The sequence below is a fragment of the Nyctereutes procyonoides genome, unplaced genomic scaffold, assembly GCF_905146905.1.
Source record: "Nyctereutes procyonoides isolate TBG_1078 unplaced genomic scaffold, NYPRO_anot_genome, whole genome shotgun sequence".
NCBI classification, from domain to species: domain Eukaryota; kingdom Metazoa; phylum Chordata; class Mammalia; order Carnivora; family Canidae; genus Nyctereutes; species Nyctereutes procyonoides.
In genome coordinates, this window is record NW_026575091.1 from 679,098 (window position 1) to 692,394 (window position 13,297).

The window sequence follows — 13,297 nt, forward strand, 5'->3', positions numbered from 1 at the left end:
GAAGGTGGCCTTTGCCAGAAGAGAGCGGGTCTGGGCGCCAGAGGGTGCTGGGTGGAGTGAAGTCTGTGTGGGGAGGTCCAGCGTGGCAGCTGGGGGTGGGGTATGGACAGGGCTTCCAGTCCAGCTCGTGCTGTGTCCCTGACCTGAGCTTTGGACGTCTTTGTTCTGTACTGTGTGCCATGTGGCCCACAGTGACCGCTGCCGTGTGGGCACAGCACGGCTGCACCCTCGGCTGCTGCTGCCTGTAGCTGACGGGAGGGGCTCAGCCAGGACGAGGCGTGTGTGCGGGCTGTGTCCTGCGGTCGGCTGCCGTCCTGGCCGTCCCCTCACCCGGCAGCCCCCGCCCTCCCGGAACCTGCCTGCTGGTGCCCCTTGCCCAGATGGCGCACGGCGGGCCGGAGCAGCGGCTCTCGGTGGGGAGCCTGGGGTGGGGGCCGGCCGCGGGCACACACTCGCGGCCCCGCTGGCCAGGCGGGTGGGCACGACCCAGCCTCCTGGCTGCCGGACAGGAGGCCACCTGGGGCCCTCGGCCGTGAGGGGGCCGTTTCCACGGGGGCCCCTGGCCGTCAGGCAGTGTCGTCTGTCCCTGCCAGGAGGTCGTGCCTGTGTGGAGCCCGTGGCACGCGCAGTGGTGAGGAGGAGCCCCGGGCTGGCCAGCGCACCCAGCCCCTTGCAGGCACCCCGAGCTCAGAGGCCCACGGACCGGGGCCGCCCGGGCGTGGAGGGGAGTGAGACCCAGCACCGTGGGGCTTCGCCCCAGTGTCCGCGCATAAGGTCGGGGCGCCGGAGAGCGGCCCTGAACACGGACGGGAGAGGGCAGGTGGCGTCGTTCTCGCTGGGAACCAGTGGTAACGTGTCGTGTTGTGTCCTAGGGAGGCGCCAGATCCACCACCTGGGGAACCAGCTGCAGCTCAACCAGCACTGCCTGGACACAGCCTTCAACTTCTTCAAGATGGCCGTGAGCAAGCACCTGACGCGCGGCCGCAAGATGGCCCACGTGATCGCGGCCTGCCTCTACCTGGTGTGCCGCACGGAGGGCACGCCGCGTATCCTTTGCCTCGGCCCGGCTCCGGCGGGCGCGGCGCTCACGGCCGCTGGGCTTGTACGTCACCGAAGGCCCCGGGACGAGCCGCTGGCGGCGGCCGCCGGGCTCCCAGCTCGAGCGGGCCGTGGGCCGTGGGGCCGGGGCCGCCTGCCCCGCGCCCCGGCCGGCCCCCCTCTGCGCTGCTCGTGCTCCCTCCCGCCATCACCCTGGGCTCCCCACCGCCTGCTCGGGCCCCTGCTCCCGGCCCGTGTCGTCCTCGTTTCGTGACGGCGCGGTCTCCTGGTGCCTCCTGTCGGCGGCGTCCCTTCCTCCTGCGCCCGGGGGGGTCTGGCGGACTCGGGGCGCACATCGCTCTCCGGCGTTTGGACGGCGGTGCCCCCGGTCTCGTGCTCCCGGGCTCCCGACGAGCTGGGCGCCCTGACCCTCGGCCCTGGGCCTGGGTGGCTGTGCTGTTCCCGGAGCCCCTAGCGCCGCCTCGTTCTTCGCTCTGAGCTTGGGCCCGGAGTCCCCGCCGCCGCCTCTCGAGCGGCTCGCGGTTCCTGCCTTGGCATCACACGTTCACGGCACGGCCCGCCAGCTGCCTTCTCGCGTGCCCTCTCCTTGTCCCCACTTATCTTTCACTTTGGGGCCTCTCTGTACCCCCACATCCTCGTTCCTGCTCCTGCGCTTCCAACCGAAGGCTCTTCATGTCCTCCGAACGCTTCCTGCTCACGTCCCCTTCTGGGGGGAACGGTGCCTCCTCCTCTCCTGGGGCAGCAGCCACCCTCGGGCTCCTCTCGGGCCCTCTGCGTCCCCGGTGGCTGTGTCTGCCTGGCAGACGGCCCCGGCCGTGGCTCCTGGTTAGGCAGGTGTGGACTGCTGGGAGGCTCCCGGCGGGCCTGTGTGTGTCCGGGCGTGTTGGGGCCCTTCTGCTTGGGCAGCCCTCAGTATCGGAATCTCCCATTACGCTGTCATAAGATCTTGGAAACTGCCGATTCCAGCCTGCGGCGCCCGAAGCACACGTATGTTCTACGCGGGGCAGGGCCTCGGGCTCCCGCCACAGCACCCCGCCAGAAGGCACCGCCGTGCTGATCGTGCGAGTGCCGGCCTAGTCTTTGCTCTGCCCTCATGGGGTCGTGTCGCTCATGTCACTGAGCAGCGAGAGGCCTGCCAGGGGTCGGTGCGAGGTGGAGCTTGAGGTCGGGCCGGCTCAGGACAGGTCAGGAGCTTGAGGTCGGGCAGGTGTGCAGGCCAGGCTCTGGAATCCGGCCAGAGCGTGGAGCGTCAGAGCTGATGCTCCCATAGGGAGAAGATGGGTGTAGACAAGCTGCAAGAAGAGCCGTGCTGTGCTCTGTGCACCGCGGCAGGGGGAGCGGACATGGCCTTTCTTTCTACATCAGAGTCCCCCCCCCCCCCCCGGCCTGCAGCCGCACCCCTGTCCACCAGAGAAGGGTGTCCTTGATGTCCTGGCCTGTGGTGCCCACAGCGGCACTAGGCACTATCGCTGTTGCCCAGAGGGAGTGGCCGGCCAGGGGCCTGGGATGTGGGGGCAGAAGCGTCAGGGCTGTAACCAGACACCCCTGTTGTTTCCAGGTGGGTTTGTGCTGGTGCCAGGGGTGTTGATGGCACGGCTGGTGCTTACTGGGACCCCACGGAGCTGCCAGCAGGCCTGGGTCTGAGCCCGGGAGCTGTGTGTGCATGGAGGCCTCTGTCACTTGGGACTTGTTGCCATGTTGCCGCCAGCAGGGGCCCTGAGTGGGAGGGACAGACACAGGCTTCGGACTCCGGGGCTTGGTCAGTAGTGGCTGTGGTTTGCAGGCCTGGGCTGGGCTTCCAGGGTCTGATTCTGTGACTCTGGCCACTGCGTGTCACCCCCTCACACTCACCTGAGGACCTCGCTTCTTATTCAGAGGGTGAGATGGTCGAGGACTGACCGTCCTGCCACCAGGCTCCCCAGCCCACCTTTACCTGCTGCCTCATGTGTCCCCAGGGACAACCAGAGCGTTTCAAAAAGATGTTTTTACTCTTTAAAAAAACATTTTTTAGGTTTTTTTTTTTTTTAAGATTTTATTTATTTTTTCCTGAAATAAAACCTGGGGAACCAGCTGCAGCTCAACCAGCACTGCCTGGACACAGCCTTCAACTTCTTCAAGCCTCCTCTCTCTTCAACAGAGAGAGGCAGAGACACAGGCAGAGGGAGAAGCAGGCTCCCTGCGGGGGCCCTGCCGTGGGACTCGATCCCGGGACCCCAGGATCATACCCTGAGCTGAAGGCAGACGCTCAACCACTGAGCCACCCAGATGGCCCTAAACAATGTTTTTAATGAACTATTTTCTTGATGAGTTTTAGATTCACACTGAAACTGAGGGGGAGGTACAGAGATTTCCATGTGCCCACCTGCGCGCAGCCATCCTCCCTCGTGCAGACACCCCCGCCACATGGTGTGTCAGTTGTGCTGATGAACCTGTGTGACGCATCAGCACCCGAGTCCGAGGCTCACCGGGGCTCACTCTTGATGAGGTGCCTTCTGTGAGTTTGGGCAAACGTGCAACGACATGTGTCATCACTGTAGCCGACGGGGAGCCCGTGGTCAAAAGAAGGCCGTGGAACGGCTGGTTGGCACATGTCGGAAGGTGGCCAGCGTCTCCGGGCACCAGGGAGTTGCAGATTGAAAGCCACGATAGGCTGCCGTGGAGCGGGCTGCCTGCACCGGTGTCGGGCAGCCGGGGGCATCCAGGACCCGGGGCACTGCTGGCCAGCCTGTCGGTCCGGCCCTGAGCTGTGTGCACAGGGGCCTCCCCGCTGCGCCGTGTCCATGGTGGTGGGACCTTCCTGCCACCGGAGCTCTGACGGAGGGCTACCTTCGCAGCTTGGCCTCTACCTATGGCTGATGGAAGTCATGGAAATCGGGGAGAGACTCTCATGGTGTCCCTTCCAGAAGCTTCTGGTTTTACGGGGCCCCTTGGAGTTTGGGATTTCTGAGGGGTCAGCTGGCACTGTGTTGTCCACTGTCGGACAGGAAGGGTCGGGTTTGCTTCTGTCCAGGGGCGTCCGGCACGTGGTGCCCGCGGGAGCCCTCCTCTGCTTCACTCACTGCCCGCGGCCCGGGCCCGCGTCTGAGGACCTGTAGCAGCCCCCGCGGCTGTCCTTGGGCTCTGGCCTTCTGTGTGACAGTCACATTGTCTGTTCCTATGAGAAAGCTTCTGGGATCTTTTCATTAGGGTTCATGGATCCATATGTGGGGAGATTGACATTGATGCTCATTTTAACAATAGTGAACCTTCCAGTCGAGGACTATCCTTTGCTTCTTTGGGTGCCCCCCACATCCTGCGACGTGTTACTTGTGGCGAGGGGGTCTTTCCCGTGCTGTGTCAGGCTGTTCCCGAGCGCGTGCCCCGCACTAGCATGGACGGCCTCTGTCTGGGTGGTGACGCGTACGGGTACAGTCGACGTGACGGCCCATACCACAGAAGTCAGTTACCAGTCTTAGTGTTGGAACGCTGGGATCGCCTTGTTTCTTTACGGTGCGCTGCTGTGTGTGGCCACTGTGGTTCATCCCTTCCGATCTGTGTACCTGCCACCTGTTCTTGCCCGTCTGTGCACCTGCAGCGCTGCACGTGCTGTGTGCCCCGGTGGGCGAGGCGCCCTTGGCTGTGTCTGGACCGTGGGCGGTGCCGTCCACACCCGCTGTGGGGGTCTGCAGGCGCCCTCCTGCTGAGAGCACTTGTCAGGAAGGGTGCACATCTCCCACGTATTTATCAGAGTGATAAATACTGGGATGTGTCCCTTAATCGATGAATGACATCAACTAGTTCTTTTTACTTTAAAAAAATTTTTAAAGGTTTTATTTATTTATTCGTGAGAGACACAGAGAGAGAGAGACAGAGAGAGGCAGAGACACAGGCGGAGGGAGAATCAGGCTCCACGCAGGGAGCCCAACATGGGACTCAATCCCAGGACCCCGGGGTCATGAGCTGGGCCCAAGGCAGGTGCTCAGCCCCTGAGCCACTAAGGCGTCCCTTTTAATCCAGTCTTAGAATATTTCTGTTGGAGAATTTCACCCGTTTGAATTAAATGTCTTGTTGGTATATTTGCGTCTAATTCCACCGCTGTTTTGCTGTCTGTTCGTTTGTCCTTTGCTCTCTTTCTCACCAGCTCTCAGAGAACTCAAGTGTTTTATTCTGTTTCCTTGAAGTCACTGGTGTCTCACATGCTTACGTGTCACTGTGTTGCCCCTGCTCTCCGTCACACCCTGTGCCCCCGATGGCAGCCCCGGGCGGCTTGGACCACGCAGTGTGTCACCGTGGCCACCGCCGCTTGCCCTCTCAGCGCCCGTTCACATTTCCCCGTTGTGACCCTTTGCGTCCTGCATTTTTGTGCGTGCATCTGGGCCGTTTCCTTCTGTGTCTGCGGTCGGCCTCCGGGAAGACGCTTCTCTCCGCTTTTGTCTGTATGATACATGTTTACTTTGAAGGATGTCCCTGTGGCTGGCGGTGCTTCTCGTGGCGCTCACTGGTCTCCGTGCCTCTCCCCGTCCTGTCCAGGGGACTCTGCATCTTCCCGTCACTGTTTTCAAGGCACTGACCTCCCCACTCCCTGCTGGCAAGGAGTGTGTTTGTCCTGCTTGTTATTGTCGCTCTGTGTCTTTTGTCTGTCCTGGGGCAGTCTGGGGCACAGTCACGTCTGGTCTGGGGACTGCCCCATCCTCTCTGTTCCCTCTGGGCTCCAGTGCCGCCACAGCATCACGTCCCACCCTGGGTTTGGCAGTTTCTGTTCTCTGTTTGCTTTTCTTCTCCTCTCTCTATTTCAGTCTGTTTTCCCAGGACCTGTATCTGTGAGTTCCCTTGACCTTTCCTCTGTGTGTCTAACCTATCTGGTTTTGTTTTTTTTTTTAAGATTTTATTTATTGATCCATGAGAGACAGAGAGAGAGAGAGGCAGGCAGAGGGAGGAGCAGGCTCCATGCAGGGAGCCCGACGCGGGACTCGATCCAGGGACCCCAGGATCACGCCCTGGGCTGGAGGCGGCTCTAAACTGCTGAGCCACCTGGGCCGCCCTTATCTGTTTTTTTTTTTTTAAAGATTTTATTTATTTGTTTGAGATAGAAAGAAAAAGAGAGAGCATGAGCAGGGGGAGGGCAGGGGCAGAGGGAGAAGCAGGTGCCCCGCTGAGCAGGGAGCACGAGGCAGGACTCGATCCCAGGACCCCGGGATCATGAGCTAAGCCCAAGGCAGACGCTTCCCTGCCTGAGCCACGCAGGCGCCCCTCAGTAGATTCTTTCTACTAGAGTCTGTGTCTTCGGTAAAATTCTCTTTCCGTGAAAGTCTTTAATAACTCCCGACAGGAGGATCGCGGGTGGTTCTGTTTTTATTGGTTTGAGGATATTTACTTGGTCTTGCCTGCTCTCATGCTAGGTAAGTCTTATTGAATTGATGGGTGTTATGTTTGAAGGACTGTGGGGACTGTGGATAATTTTCCCCCCGAGGACGGTCCTGTCCTCTGGCAGGCCGGTGGACTGTGGGGAGCTGGCCATGTCCGGTGCTGGCCCCGCCCGGGACCTAACCAGGAGCTTCGGTGTGTGCTCGCCTTGGGCCAGGGGCGGGAGCCCGGGATCTCTTTCCCACCGGCTCCCACCCTCCACGTGGACTGCTGCTGCCAGGTCTGGGGGAGCCCGTGACATGACATTCGACCACTTCTCTTTTGCCACTTCTTGCAGGGGCTGCGTGCTCTTGACAGTCTGGTCCCTGAGTGTGGCTGTCTTGGAAACGCCCGGACCCTAAGCTTCACCTTCCTGCAGGCAGGACTGCACGAGCCCCAGGCCTGTGTGCCTGGCCCCAGGGCAGCTGGTGCCCTAAGCGGGAGCTCAAGCAACGGGCATGGCCCTCCTTCTCTTGAGGGTCTGCCCCACAAGGGTGGCTCCCAGTCGCTCTCCTGCATTTTATCTGGCTTTTTGGCTGGAGGGGCGCTCTCCTGTGCATCGTGCGGGAGGGGGATCTCCTGATGGGGAGCAGCAGCCCCTCCTTGCCTGGCATTCACCCCTAAGTGCTCTGCCTGCCTCTGCGGTGGGGCCCTGGGTGGGTTTGCCTCCAGCCACGGGTGAGCCTTTCGAGACTGAGGTCTGGACTGTCTCCTTCCTTGTGTGGACTGTCCGTGGCTTTCCCCATGGCCAATGGCTGTAGCTTCCAGCTCCCATGTCCCTTTCCCTCCCTCCCTCCTCTCAGCCACAGCAGCCTATGGCTGCTACTCCCTGGCATCAGGGATGCTGGCCTTCCCAGAGCTCCCCAGTCAGAGATGCTGGCCTGCTGCCAGCCTGTGCGGAGCAGAGAACTTCCAGAGCACGGAGGTCAGCGTGATGCCCGAGCGAGGACTGCACCAGGCTGGGCCTGAGCCGGGTGCACAGGGCCCTCATGGGTGTGGGGAGGCACAGGTGTGCTGGAACCAGGAGCCGCCAGCACAGGATGGACTGTGCCGGTGTTGGGAGGCTGGGCCTGGCGCTGGGGCCAGGGCATGTCCTCCCCCAGCAGTCAGGGCAGCAGGGCCACTGGTGTGCCAGCGCATGCGGCTGACCTGGGATCTGGCCCTCGGTCTTTCCCATACCTCTTCCTGGCACAGGTCCTGGTGTGGAGCCCCGAGGGCAGGGTGCAAGGGTGCAGGCACCTCCACGCTGTGGGAGTGTCGTGCAGAGTGGTGACGGAGACCTGTGTCGATCATTCATTCAAGGAGTGGTGTACACAGAGGAAACCCCAGCACAGGATGCTGCAGCCTGGCCCCGTCTCTGGGGTCAGGTGCATTGTGCTGGGGATGTGGAGAGTGCAGGGAGCAGGGTCAGTGTAGCAGGCAGTGTGTGCTCGGCGTGTGCGTGGGGGCAGGCTCGGAGCCCTGCAGGCTACCACTCCTTTGCCAGGCGAAACAGTGCAGGGGGCACGGCTGCGAGCTCCTCTGTAGACAGAGGTGTGTGTTGGGCCCATAAATAAGTGCCTCCCTGCCCAGGTTTCCATCCGGGCCTGGGAATGGTGGTGCCAGCTCGTAGCGTGGCCGCCCCGCCATTCCCACCGTCGTCTGCTGGACACACGTGCAGGACCTTCCAGACCTTCTGGTGGACTGGGCGCCAAGAGCAGTCTCCCTGGTCCTGTCTTTGGGCGTCCTGAGGGAGCACTTGGGTGTGAGGCCGTGTAGAGAAATCTCACGTTGAACGTGGGTCTGAGTTTAAATCAAGCCTCGTCTGATCGTTCTTCCAAAAGCAAGATGCAGGCCAGCCACATGGTGTCCCCGTCCCTGTCGTGGTGGACCCGGTCCTGGACGTCAGGGCAGCGGAGGCTCTGTGTGCACTTCTCACAGCCTGCCGGAAGTCTGCGCGAGGCCCCTGCGTTTTGGTCTGTTGACCCTCAGGAGTGTCTAGAATCTTCTGGTGGTGGTTTATCTGCTGCTGCTCTCTTCTGCGACCGGCACTCGAAGCTGCTGTTGGCTGAGCAGACGTCCCACCTAGTAGGGCATGTCTGGGAGGAACATGCCATGGGAGCAGGGCGAGGGACCGGGAGGAGGGGCCGGCCCACGGGAACAGATGTGGTCACGCTGGGGCGCTTTGCTCAGCGCCACCAGGGCTTTAGACAGGCCTCGTCCACACCGACTTCACGATTCCAGCAAATTTGGAGGACTGGTTGATGTCCCTGTGCCGGGAGGTTGGGAGCAGCTGCTTAGCAATAGGTGGAGACCCAGGCCCACTGGGCAGGCCGGACAGAAGACCTTGCACGGCCACCACAACATCCCTAAATGCCCATCACTGGGGACCTGTCGTGGGCCCGGCCCTGCGGGCGTGAGCAGGCGGGAAGCACGTTATTCAGCCTGTCGGTGCGTCCAGCAGCCAGCGAGCCCTGGCCGCGTGCCCCACTGCCTCTGCGTCTCAAGGAGACCGGTCGTATCAGCTTGCTTAATTTGAAGTCCGGTCTCCTTTTTAAAATGTACACGCTCTCCCCCATCATTGTGCCGTGGGGGCTCTCCGACACCTGGCAAGGTGGAAGGAATCAGACGGTGCACACCCCTAGCCGTGTCCATCCCGCGGCCCTCACCCGCTCCCCTGCCCTCCCAGCCTCCCACCGTCCGGCACATTTCAGAGTAAGGCACCGGCCTCTGCTGCTCCCTGTAAGCCCTTCAGCTGGCCAGTCGTTAACTGACCAGATTGCAGTATTTGTCTATATTTTTCTTTTCCCTTTTGGGGTAAAATTGGCATAAAACAAATACATGAGTGTTTGTGGTACTGCTTGAGTTTTGCCAATTGTATGCATCTTTGCAACCAGGCTCCCCATCAGGACTCGGGGCGACACCACCACGCGGCCACCCTGCCCCCGAGGCACCCACTGTTCCGGGGACCCCCACCCATTGGTTCTGCTCATTCCAGACGCCCAGGGGAGCCCTGTTCGTAAGGCGAGCTTCGGGCCCATCCGTGTGGGGTGTGCCAAGAAGTGCCCCCTCCATTGTGGGAACGTGTGACAGGCCACGGGTTCTTCTGTGGGTGGACGTCTGGGCTCTTCTTGGCTTTCGGCTGCTGGTACAAGGCTCGCGGGTGGACGTGGGGCGGTCCGGTCGAGGCAGGCGTGGTCCGTGCTACGAGAAACGTGCCAGCCTTGTGCCAGCGTGGCCGTTCGGCGGCAGCGCAGCCGGCAGACTGCGGGAGCGGGGGAGGCCCACATCCCTGCCAGCATCCGGTGCTGCTGGGGGCCCTCCGCCTGCAGGTCTCCGACAGCCGAGGGCGATCCCTTCGCGGGTGCTTACCGGCTCTTTGCTTCCCTTGAAATGTCTGCTCCGAACGTACCGATGACTTGGCTTTTATTTTATTTCATTCTCTTTTGAAGACTTCACTTTTTAGAGCAGTTGTAGGTTAAAAGAAAAGCGGTGCGGACCCCCCACCTCCCCCGACCCCCTGCCCACGCCGCAGCGGCGTCCTGGACGGCCCAGCAGGGCTGACGAGGGCTCGCCCGGCCTGTCCTGTGGTGTCCCTTATGGGTTTGACGGGAGCGGTGGGCGCCCATGCCCGTGGCATCACGTGGAGTGGCCTCAGTGCCCGGAAGTCAGTCCCCTCCCGCCCACCGGCAGCCCCTGACCTGCGCGCTGTACCCCGAGTGTTTCTGGAGCCTTCTGGCGCCTCTCGGTTTGGCGCGTCTCCCGTGTTGCCTGTGTGGACGCGGGTCTGTGCTCGCTCGCGTAGGACCGCTGCCCCCCGCTCCCGTGGACTCCTTTCCACACTTCGTGCTCGCTGCTCGTCCTGTGGCGACGCTCCCGCCGAAGCGCGTGCCTCCAGAGACCGGGACCCAGGGTGCCCTTTATTCAAGGACCTCAGAGGCCGTGGCGGGGTGTCTGGGGCCTGTTGGGACGCTGTGGCATCGGGGGCCTCTTTCTCCTGTGTTTGGGCCCAGGCGTCCCCCCCGACCCTGCCCTGGCTCTGATGCGGCGCATCGGACTCCTCTCGGTTACCTTCTCAAGGCCACAGCGCACTGGGGAGCGACAGGACGTTTGACCTCGCTTGACCAGCTGCCTTACGCAGGGGTGCGTGCCTTGTTGTGTGTCTGTGTGCGCACGTGGGTCCACCTGGGTTTCGAATCACTGAGGACATGATGCGGTTACTCTTTAATCATCTGCTGAGAGTGAGGACAGGTTCCATGCCAGAGGCCCCACAGCTGTCCCTCGAGCACCGGCACCACGGAGGTGCCCGCCCGCCACCAGGGCCCTCTGTGCCTGTGTCTGCCCCCCAGGAGCCACGAGTCGTGGGCCAGAGGCCCACGCGGCACCCAGCGGGCGCTCACTAGATGCTCAAGGGAGCAGTGAGTGTTGTCACGTGCTTCTGGACTGTGCCACTTGGGGCGTGAGGGGTGCTCTGCGAAGCAGCAAGTACTCCGGGGACGACGTGATGGGCTCTGCTGCCCCTCGCCCCGGGAGTGCTTGTCAGGGGTCTCTGGCAGGTTCTGCACAGCCCTGCTGCAGACACCTCCCTCCCTCCCCTGAGATCCAGGGCCGAGCCCAGGTTGGGGGGGCTGGGTCTGTGCCTCGGAAAGGTGGTCGGGTAACTGGAGCCCGTGGGCTTGGGCGCAGATGATCCTTGACTCCTGCTGCAGACATGCTCCTCGACCTCAGTGACCTGCTCCAGGTACATTGGCTTCCTTTCTGAGCCCCCTTCCCAAGGGAGGCTGCGACTGGGGCGTGCACCACACACCCAGGAGGCTGGTCCCCAGGCAGAGGACACGCCGGGCTGGGATCTGATGCAAGACCAGTGGGGGGAGTGGGGGGGTCGGGGGCAGTAAACATGGGGTCACAGTGCTGGCCTGGGCAGCCTCGGCCTCAGAACCAGTGGAAAGACCCAGGTGAACTTGGTCTGAGGGAAGGGAGGTTCTTTAGAAGAAAAAGAACTCTATCTTCAACAGTATAAGAATCCACCTTATAGCGTATTTAGGAACTCTGGGTACCAGGAAAGCGTTTTCTGTTCCATCTGTTGTTTCCGAGGTACTGAATAAAATGGAAGGGTACAGCAAGAGGGACACCTGTGTGGACGGGCATTCACCAGGGTGGGGCCATCGAAGCTCTGCACATGTCCCGTCCCTGCTGATGCGCTGGGGCAGGCACGGTGATCACTGCTGAGGACTTGGACAGGGCAGGGGTGTCCGGGAAAACAGACATGACCGCAGTGTGAGGGTGCGTGTGGGACTCACAGAGCTCCCGCCCCTCTGAGGAAGGCTTGGTCAGGTGCACGTGTGCACATGGGGCCTGTGGTGCTGGTGGCTGCAGGCCCCCCGCAGACAGAGCTAGACTAACAGGTAAAGCAGATGCTGCCTGCGTGCGTGGAATGTCAGGAGTCCTGCTCAAGTACTCTGTGGCCGGGCTCACAGTAATGTGCTGGGATTGTGGAAACCCGGCGCTCCACGTGTGGCGGCGTGTTGCCACCCTAGGACTTCCCGGGGAGCACGGAGTGAGGCTGGTGCGGGACCACCCACGGCTGACCCATGTTCACGATTCTGTTGTTGGTGTTCCTGCCGGGGTTTGGATCCGGGTGAGCTCTCCCGGGCAGGATGGGGTGGGGGGTCCCGTCACCCCATCAAGGCATGGCAGGCACAGGCGCACTCGGGCCGCCTTCACGCAGAGCCCGCCTGCCAATTGGACAGGAGCAGGAAGGCTGGCCGGCCACACCCAGCGGTGACCAGCCACTTCCGCAGGGACCGATCCTCACCGATCCTCAGAGTCCATGTCCCAGTTTCTGATGCCCGTAGACGGACGTCGGCATCTCTGGCAATCACGCCAGGTGCTGTAGCCAGCAGGCCGCTTAGCATTTCGACTTTTCACCTGAAGTCCCTTCAGAGAACCCTTTTCCTTAGCATCTAGGTCTTTGTGTGCTTGGGACACTGTCAGGGAGGTGGGTCGGGTGTGCGCAGCGGGCAGGGAACAGCACATTGCGGGGCACGTGAGTTCCACTCTGCTCCAGACGGGCATGAGGTCAGGAGGGTCAAGGTGCAGGAGCTTGGCAGGAGCCCAGCGAAGGCCGGGCGCTCCTAGAAGATGCACACCTGCACGTGTGTGGGCAGCCCAAGGGCAGAGTCCCTTTAGAAGCATGCTCCGTGAGCTGCCAGCCCGAGGACGGGGGCTTCACTCAGGAGGCCCTGAGCTGACGGGCCTCTGTTCCATTCTTTAGTGCTCTCTGATGGCCACAAGCCCCCATGTGTGCTGCCCAGACCCCCTGATGGGCGTGCCGCACGCCGAGGTCTTGGTTCTTCACACTCTTTTCTGGTGGCTTCTTGGGCTCAGGGTTAAGGAGCCCTCAACCAGGACTTCACAGGCCAGGCTTCACGAGGCAAAGGAGGTCTACGGGGAAGCCAGAGGCAGAGGGCCACACCCTCTGCAGCTCAGGCAGGAGGGGCTCAGCCCCGGCTTTTCCCAATTCTGCACCTCATCCAAGCCCCATGGCGTTTTCCATGGCTGCCGTCAAACACTGCTCAGAAGCCCCCTCCCCGTAGCACCGCAGCCTTGGTCAGCACAGGGCAGGCTCTTAGGACAGCCTCAGGCTCAGCAACAGAGGAGGTCTGCACCCTGGCCAGGCGCTGGACTCCACAGCCGATTTGGACTCGAAGTGGGAGCAGCCTGGGAGGTGGGGGAGTTCCTGAGATCTGCGGGGACCCATGGCCATGACTCAGCTGGTCCCTGGGGCCACAGATAAGGATCCCAGTCTGCGTGGGGCGGGGTGGCCAGTGGGCCCTGCATAGGCAGCTGCACACCACCCTGAATTACACACACTGAG

At 62.1% G+C, this 13,297-nt stretch overlaps 1 protein-coding gene across 1 annotated transcript in view; it reads left to right on the top strand.

The window, feature by feature from the left end:
- The window catches only part of LOC129514702 (transcription factor IIIB 90 kDa subunit), a 52,693-nt gene that overhangs the window by 18,635 nt on the left and 20,761 nt on the right, over positions 1 to 13,297 (top strand). Inside the window, exons 3-4 of the mRNA XM_055333438.1 lie at positions 873 to 1,046; positions 11,130 to 11,161. Coding sequence (XP_055189413.1) covers positions 873 to 1,046; positions 11,130 to 11,161 — 206 coding nt within the window. The remainder of the gene's footprint in view (positions 1 to 872; positions 1,047 to 11,129; positions 11,162 to 13,297) is intronic.